The 8,821-nt window shown below is 34.0% G+C and overlaps 1 protein-coding gene across 1 annotated transcript in view; it reads left to right on the top strand.

Annotated features, from left to right (window-relative positions):
- Positions 1–8,821, top strand: part of LOC115244038 (cadherin-87A) — a 184,571-nt gene continuing 175,750 nt past the window's right edge. The window contains exon 1 of the mRNA XM_029821401.1: positions 1–138. Within this exon, the coding sequence (XP_029677261.1) occupies positions 101–138 (38 nt within the window). The 5' untranslated portion in view covers positions 1–100. The remainder of the gene's footprint in view (positions 139–8,821) is intronic.

Genomic DNA, 8,821 nt, shown 5'->3' with positions numbered 1-8,821 from the left:
GCTAGTGCGCGTCGACCTCGCCATTCGGATTCCTGGCATGGAATGATCTGCTCGCCGTGACTCTTCCCGCGCAGAACGACCGGCCCAGGATTCTTCGAGGATGACGGGCAGACACGCGGAACGAGCCGTCGCCGTTCGGTGAGTCCCTTTTCCTTTTCATAAAATGACAGCATTTGTTGAGGCCTGCATGTACAGTGATGCGGTAAACGTGATCGCTTCAGGCTCAGACGTAAAATTTGTTCGTTTTAGCTGCACTTACTTTTACTTTTTGCATTTAAAATGGAAAAATCATATATATTTGAGGAAAGTTTTTGAGGGAAAAGGAAAAGAGAGAACAAAGCATAGAAAGAGCAATTGAAACGAACAAATCTATAGGCAGATGTAGGAGAAGACTACGAAGGCATGTACATAAAGGGAGAAATAGCTACATTATAGATTTTGAATTTGTTTTCAGGAGATTATATTTTAATAATTATTTGGTCTAAAGAAAAAAAATTAATATATTCACCAGTAATATCTTTAACCTAACGTCTAGTCTATGAAAAATCGCGCCTTTCGCCGCTTCTCCTTCTCTAGAAAAAGATATTTGGATTAATGTTTTAAGAATAGAGAATTATTTCAACCACGTATATATTTTGCGTTTATGCGAGTATTATTTTGGGATCCTCTAGATCTCACGCAGTTTCTGTATGAAGATTTTTTTAGCAAGAATTAATCCAAACGATTATATTCGATAATATATAACTTTAAAATCTATTTTAAATATTAAATCGTATTGTAAGGTAGACCATACGAATTATAGAGACTTTCTCTGTGAACCTTTCTATTTTACTTTTATTGTTAATAGCAGATTTCTTAAATTAAAGAATGAAAAAGATTTTAGTACGTAATAAATCAACAAATACATATATGTATATATATTTATTTATTTATTAAAACTGATGTTTCCTCGACGGAAATGCCATTTTCTATCACATCTAATACTCGATATTGAATATTTTTAGAATTAACTAAAATTTTGTCAGAGTAAAATCGATCTAAATAAAGATATTTATATATACATATATATATATGTATGAAAGCTTTAGTTTTAAATGGATTTTACTTTAACAGATTTTTATTTGATTATTAATTCTAAAGATATTCAATATCGAGTACTAATTGATAGAAAATTACATTTCCACTGAGAAAAAATCGATTTTAAACTTATCAGAGATTCTTCTAATAATAAATTGATTCGATACAGAAATGAGGATAGACGCGTATATTAAAAAAATCCACATTGATGCTTATTTTAGCTGTCCTGTTTCCAGGCATTGTAATATCTCGATTTGCTCGTGAACCGTGTTCTATATTTATATTCATTAACCTTTTTCATTGTACAGCCGCGCGTGCACCGTTTTCGACTTGTATTCTAGATATTAATATTTATTTATCATTTAAATTTATGAGACGGAAAAAACAGAAATATATTATAAAAATTATCGTACGTGTATACAAATATATTTTACCAATATAAAAATGATTGAGATAAAAAAGACATTTTTTATTCAAATATTTCTATCGTCAAAAAACAATGAATAATTGAAATCCGAATAACTTTTGATATTAACAATGACTGATGTTTAACAATAATATCTGCAATGTTATTATCGCGAATATAATATCTCCGATACTTTTTATCTTAGCTTTAACAATATCTCCGTTCATGCTTTTTCCACAAGTGGAATATGCTATAACGACATGTTATAATTATTTTATAATTCTTTTTATTGGTTTTTTTTTTTTTTTTTATCACTTAATTATTATTAATAACAAATTTGCCGTAAAGATTCTACTTTGATGTTACGCGCAGTCTTATTTTTTTTTTGCGGTGCAAATTCATTTAATATGCAATTGTGAGTTTCACGAAACACTAGCTTTTCAAAAGATGCGCACTTACCGCTCGACAAAATCTTGTTTATATGGGGTGTAATATCGTTAATGTAAAGTTTTGCCGGTCACGAACGCTTTACTCAATTCGGCTTGTTTTCGCGCTCATGCGGATGTAACACTTCGCTGGGAGCAATTATGAAACTCGCGGTCTAAGTTTGCCTCGCGAGCAGTCGTGATAATGAACCGAAATCGCCGTGTGGTCTCCTGGTGCAATATTGTGTATATGCTATCATTTGGAAAGAGCATCGTGCGCGTTAACCCTTGAAATAATAATGGTATAAAAGGAGAGATGCGCTATAAAGTATCCTCCCCCGACCCCCCGTTCTCGGAATCGTTCTTTCGCTCTCCTTTTTCCCCTTTTCTAGATTTATCATATATATAAATCTTTTTTTTTCTCTACGATTCAAAAATCATTTAGAATTGGTACATAGAATATGCTGTTAAAAAAATCATGATCTTTTTGCCAATGTTTAAATGTATACGTGGTGTTTTATTGTTAAGATAAACTTTAGAGATTTATTTCGATGTTATCTGAAAACACCGTGTATAACACTGAACTTTTTCACGTACGATGTACTTTGAAAGTTACCCTCGCATTGTAACGGACATAAACAATCATCATGATTGTTTCTCGTCGTGCATAGTAATTAGGTAAAATAACGCATGTGTACCGCGCGAGTTGCAGCGACATTTTTCAACGTTTGTGCATGCGGATTTTATATTTTATAGAGGAAAGCAATTCCAAATATTTACCCAATCGTATTTCGGCGGCATGTTCGCCGAAGTGCTACACAAAGTAAAGTATTACATAGGTCTATTGCAGCAGCGCAATATTTTCTGCCGCGTCGCATTGTTTACCGATCGCGTCCTCGTTTACCACCCATTGATTTGACACACGCGTAAAACGACGTCAACGCCGGCCGGTACCGGCCGATTTTTCGGACCCTTGAGAGCGACCTCCCCACGAGAACACAAATATGCTCGAGTCGACGATATTGCAGTATTTTTTCAATTATATTGCGAGAGAGAAAGAAAACGACGCTTTATGGATATTTCCCGAGTATCCTGCAAAATTCGATTTTTTGTAAGATTTTAGTTATCTCGATGACGAAAATGACTTTAATTAGCTTCACGAATTGACTCTTCACCGATCGTATGTCCGTATTTGACAATTTATTTATATCTGTACAATATACAAAGGAGAGTAAGATTCAAAGAGCAAAATTGAAATGTACTAAAAATTAAAACATTTACGTGGGACTTATTTATCTTTAACAATTTTTCCGAACAATTTTCGCACTGTCATTTAATTAATCGTCAATTTAAATATAAATACATTTCTCTTATAGTTCACTTTCAACTATCTATATTTCGTGTAGAAAAAGTATTACTACCATACATGTCTGAATATCGTTGTTGCTTTTTGTGCAGATTTCTGATGTAATGGTTGCGTCTTACGAATATATGAAAGTTACGCGAATTAAAAATGGAGCGAAGTCGCGGAAGCGAGTTCGTACGCTATAAAGAATAAACGAGCGGCTTTGCTTTCGGTATTCGTCGTTGCGTTTCGAAAGAACTTGAGCATATCGCTTTATAAAACCGTAGGAAACGGCTTTCCGAGAGAAATGTTCCGGCGCGGCGCATCCGCCAGGCAATAATCGTTCCCGGAGAAGAGCGCTTGAAGCGGAAAGTTCCCGGCACATTTTTCATTAAACGCGCGAATCCTCGGATTTAATTGAAACCGAATATCAAGGCTTGAAATTTCGTCCTTTCCGTATTGCCTTTTTTTTTTTCTTTTCTCCTTGCAATGATGCGAGTGTTAGTCTAATGACATTGCAAGTCGTGAACCTTCATATTTGCAGATGCCATTTTAAATACATTTTTTAAATCTCGAGAGATTCGTGTAAATTAAATTTATATGCAAATTGAGATTGCCGTAATTATCATCACAAAAATCGAAAGATTAAAGAGTTGTTTGTCACATATTCTCTTTCACATTTCTGAGCCTGAGCCATTCAAGTTGACGGTTTGAAAAAAATCTTGCGTTTCGCGATCGATGCACTTTGTCGGATCTTAGTTTCGACTCTGATCTATCTCGCATCGATTCTTAAGCGAGCTAGTTTGTTTCGCGTAATCTGAGTACTGGTACTTAAGGCACGCAAGGTCATCCGATCGTCATCGAGGCGTTAGCGAACGCCGCGGTGAAAGTTTATTCCGTGTGGTAGGGATCTCCCGGCTTATGTTCATGCAGGAATGAACACGGAATCGTTCTCGGAACGAAAGTCCCCGGGTCGGGAAACTTCAACTGACCTGCTGCGAAAGAGTTGCGGTTACGTTATTCGAGAAACGTAAAGTTTTCAAATACCTTCCCGTAAAGTTAACAGAGATATCAGAGAAAATATCAAAGATTATATAAACACACTATCAATTACAATGATATCCTGCTTTTAGGATATCGTTGTAATTTATAGCGTTTTTTATACAATCTCTGATATTTTCCATAAAATGAGTGCAAAACAAGTAATAACTTGGATGTTTAACTTGCTGTTGGAAATCGATTGTATCCATGACAATGTTAAACACTTCTGTTTAAAATATTCAAATATGTGTCTATCAATAAGTACAAAACGAACGATTAAAACAGTTGAAGCTAAAAAGGAAAACTGTATTGAACTGGTCTCAATACACTACCGATAAACATTCGGCGTATTGAAATAGCTCCATATTGCCGGCCATGGCTATTTTAGTAACTTTTATGCGGTTGATTACGATCGTTAATTATAAACAGCATTAAAAATTAACGCGCTGGAAAACCTTTTTGAAATGAAATATTAATGCCTTATTTGTGCCGTGGTTGATTATTGAATATTTTTGGCGTATATTAGACATTTTTTATGCAGGCAGCAAAGCTTTATGTTGAAGATATTTAATGTAATGGTAATATTTTTAAGTTTTTCATGTAAATTGAGTGCAAATTAACGAAAAAATTTTTTATCATTAGTCTAAAAAATTATCTTCGCCGAAAAGATATATTTGTCTAAATGTTAATTTTACACACACAAGCCGTAGAATCAAGATGATATATCTTTGCGGTTATCAATATTGCCATTTTATTACAAATAGCATTTTTGCAAGATACTGGCATAACAATCATTTTTAATTGAAAATCAAGATAAATTTAATTTGAAAATGAAAATTACGAGATCTTTTTTAGAACAAATTTATATTGATTCTGTTTTGGAATGTGGATTGTTCAGTTACAAGAAACTTTTTTCATTTTCCATTGTTTAATTTGTTCTTTTAACTCGATAATTGTTTCAAACGGGCTACTGCAATTTTTTGATTGTCCTATCTTGAATGCAGAGGGCTGTCTATGAATTTGACCTACCCACATTCAGCAGAATCGCCATTAAGATGTCCATTAACGTCGTGTGTCTTTGTCAGACTAATCAAACAATACGTCGCCTTGATTGTATTGCTGAAATAGGCACTTGATTGTCGTGATTATACGGGAGAGCTACAAACGAGCCCGCGTGATAGATATCTCTCACGGAGTACGTTCGATATATAACGAGTACGATCATTACGAGCAGACATTTTATCGCGCTTTCAGAAGTGTTTTAAGGCTTATTATTATTTAACATTGAATTACGCACATTTTTCGTTAAAGATTTATCATTAAAATTGAAATTGAAGCTTTTAGCTACTATATATTCGCAGATTTTAATAGCCGTAATGCAAAGGTTAATGAAAATAAATGCGTAATGTTATTCTTTGTAAAATATGATATTAATTTTTTTTTCCATTAGAGAGAGAAGAATATTGACATCTTAATAGTTTTGAGAAACTAACCACGATAAGTGAATGGCTTCTCTCGAATTACTCTACAGAGACGCTTATAAATAATGTAATATTACTTACCATGCAATTTGAAATGGTCTTTACTTTGATAAAATTTTAATTTGGGTCTCAGTTACTTCAAAATATTAAAACTTAAAAAAATAAAAATTCGAAATTTAGAATGCTCAGTTCCATGATATTACCAATGTTAAAAAAAGATTAGCTTTACAAAATTGACTATTCTGGAACACTATATATATTATCATTTCGTTAGAACAGCAAAAATAACTTTTGCTAAATATTTGAAAACATCAGATATAATATAAAATGAGCGCATGTGTCCAAGAATGGAATATCGTGGAAAGATTATTGCGTCTCTTATTAGAATCAATTAAAGGATTTCGCTTCTAGGAGCGTTCTATATATTAGACGCCTCACGCCATTTCGACTTTTCCAGAATGAAAAGGTTGTGAACTTGTAATCTTGTTAGGACGTAAAACTGGAAGTTTGCGACTTCATAAATTCAATCTCACGCGCCCGTATATAGTCGTTATTAAATTAAGTGTGGTCGCGTTCCAGGTCTGTTCTATCGATATTACTTTGCGCTTGAAACGAAATTAATGTGGAAGTAAGGCACGATTTAAATTAATACGTAATTGCAATATCCCGTAATTTACTTTGCTAGAATTTTCATAATTTTAAAGATATATCATCAATCAGCTTGCCCGTAGAAAAAAAATGCGAAATACTGACAAGTTTGCGATTAGCGGAAAGAGTACTTAAACATTTTTGATATAGCATATTATGTTATTTTTTTCTTAATTTTAAATTTTACATAGAGATCAGATAGATAGACTAAAGAATTTATAGTTAAAAAAACAGCTGATAAAAACAGAGATATTCCGTATATTAGAATTTCGTATATATTTTTAATTTTTCAGAATAACTAGAGTAATTTTGTTAAATCCCTAGCATTAATGTTTGATTAGAGGTCGAATGTACCGTCCCCACCTAGAGACGATCCTGGAATCTTGATGATATACCGTGTAGGCAACGTTAGCTTAAACCGTTACTTAGGTATGTCGCTTCACCTTTATCGTAGACGGAAATACAGCAGACGCGAGGCGCGTTTATTGCGTACGTGCGTAACGTGTCTTCCGAGACTTCCTCTAACATAAATTCTTCCGCGATTTTTGTCGTGCGGCGACTATCAAACGACGAATTTCCAATAGGTATTATATAGTATCGACGAATTGAAAAATCAAATTTGATATTCAAATCGCGGCACGTATTTGCTCGATTAAACCGCGATGTTAAACGCGTATTCGCGCTCCGAATTCAATAATACGCTCGGATTTGCAACGTTCGAAAGTTTCCCGCGATGCGAAGTCTGATTCTCTAATTGCAAACCGTAGCTAATCGACCAAAGTCACATGACCATGATTGCATTCCCGCGAAAAATAACTTGCGTGCGACGACGGAAAAAAAATGCGCAAACTCAGTGATCTCGTGGCTCTCGTAACGAAATGCACGCTGTTGTTTCAATGCGCATTGGATATGATAGATAGGATCCGAAACTACTGGAACAGATGTATGGGTGTCTGGAAAGTGATTTATCATACGGTCGGCTGGGAAATCCGACAGAAGTTTGCGTTGGAGGATTTCTCTCGGTATTACACTATGTACGCGGGGTGCTGTGGAAAAAAAAAACAACATATTACATCAATCGGGTGATTCAAAAATTCTCCGCAAAACATCGCAAATTTTTGTAAACACCGTAAAAACACAAATAACACATTAAACTTTAGCTTGAATCGTTAACGTTTACACGTAAATTCCAAATTCTGTGCACACGAAAGCTTTTCACGTTAAATGGATATTAATACAGGGTGTTGTTCAAATATGAGAATATACGTGTATATTGTATTTATACCAATTGTAATATTAGTTAAATTTATGATATATATTATAATATTTTGAATTTAATTAACAAGTTACTCATTTCATTTCTATTTAGCTGATATTGTCACTTTTGCATATTCCAAATATACGTTTATAAAAATATTTTCCTTCATTTTAACGTGAAAAATTTATTTCCAAAGTTCCAAGCAGTTTAATAAACAGTTTGTTTATTTGCGTATATAGTATAGGATTAAAAAAATAATTTGTTTATACATATTTTTTATTTAAAACACCTTATATAACGTGCGCTCTCGTGAGATTCGCATACCACGCACTCGTACTGGAAGTATCTCTTCTACTCGAAGAGGTATCTCGAGTTGGAATATCACGCGACAGCTCTCTCTCTCTCTCTCTCTCTCTCTCTCTCTCTCTCTCTCTCTCTCTCTCTCTCTCTCTCTCTCTCTCTCTCTCTCTTTTTCCTCGCGAGCGTACTGTCTCTCTCTCTCTCTCTCTCTCTCTCTCTCTCTCTCTCTCTCTCTCTCTCTCTCTCTCTCTCTCTTCTCTTCTCTTCTCTCCTCTCGAGGCGAGGTCAGGATTCGCCGGAGGATATTCGCGAACGCGAGATGCAAGTAGCGATGACGACGATACTCTCGCGCAACGTATCGAATAATCGACAGCGTGTATTAAACTTTAGTCTAATGTTTGCTGCACGTGTGGCAAAGAGATTTAAATTTTATTTATGTTATCAAGATTTTTCTGGCAAACCATTCGTGTTGTTGAAGATGATAAAATAATGCGTAACATAAATAAAATGCAGCAGATTCTTTCCTTCGAACATGTTTATGTAAGCAAATGATTCGGAAAATTTGTGAAGAGAATTATTACAGTATTTTTTTATATTTGAAGTTAAAATATTGACTCTCGTAGAAGACGATAGGAAATGTGTAGGTATATTGCAAGGAGACATATAAAGTGAAAACTTTTTATAATAAAGGCAAAAAATTAATTATGAAATGCATAATGTGCTTTTGTATCATATTTTTATATTAAAGCAATGCTTTTAGTTGCTGCTAAAATTATGTTTCTCATTTTTATTTATACGAACTTGTATATAATACCAACCAATATATAATATATATATATA

Source organism: Formica exsecta, unplaced genomic scaffold (assembly GCF_003651465.1).
Source record: "Formica exsecta isolate Colony F162 unplaced genomic scaffold, ASM365146v1 scaffold79, whole genome shotgun sequence".
NCBI classification, from domain to species: Eukaryota; Metazoa; Arthropoda; class Insecta; order Hymenoptera; family Formicidae; genus Formica; species Formica exsecta.
Note: the sequence above shows the minus strand (reverse complement) of the source record. Positions and strands in the feature narration are given on the sequence as shown.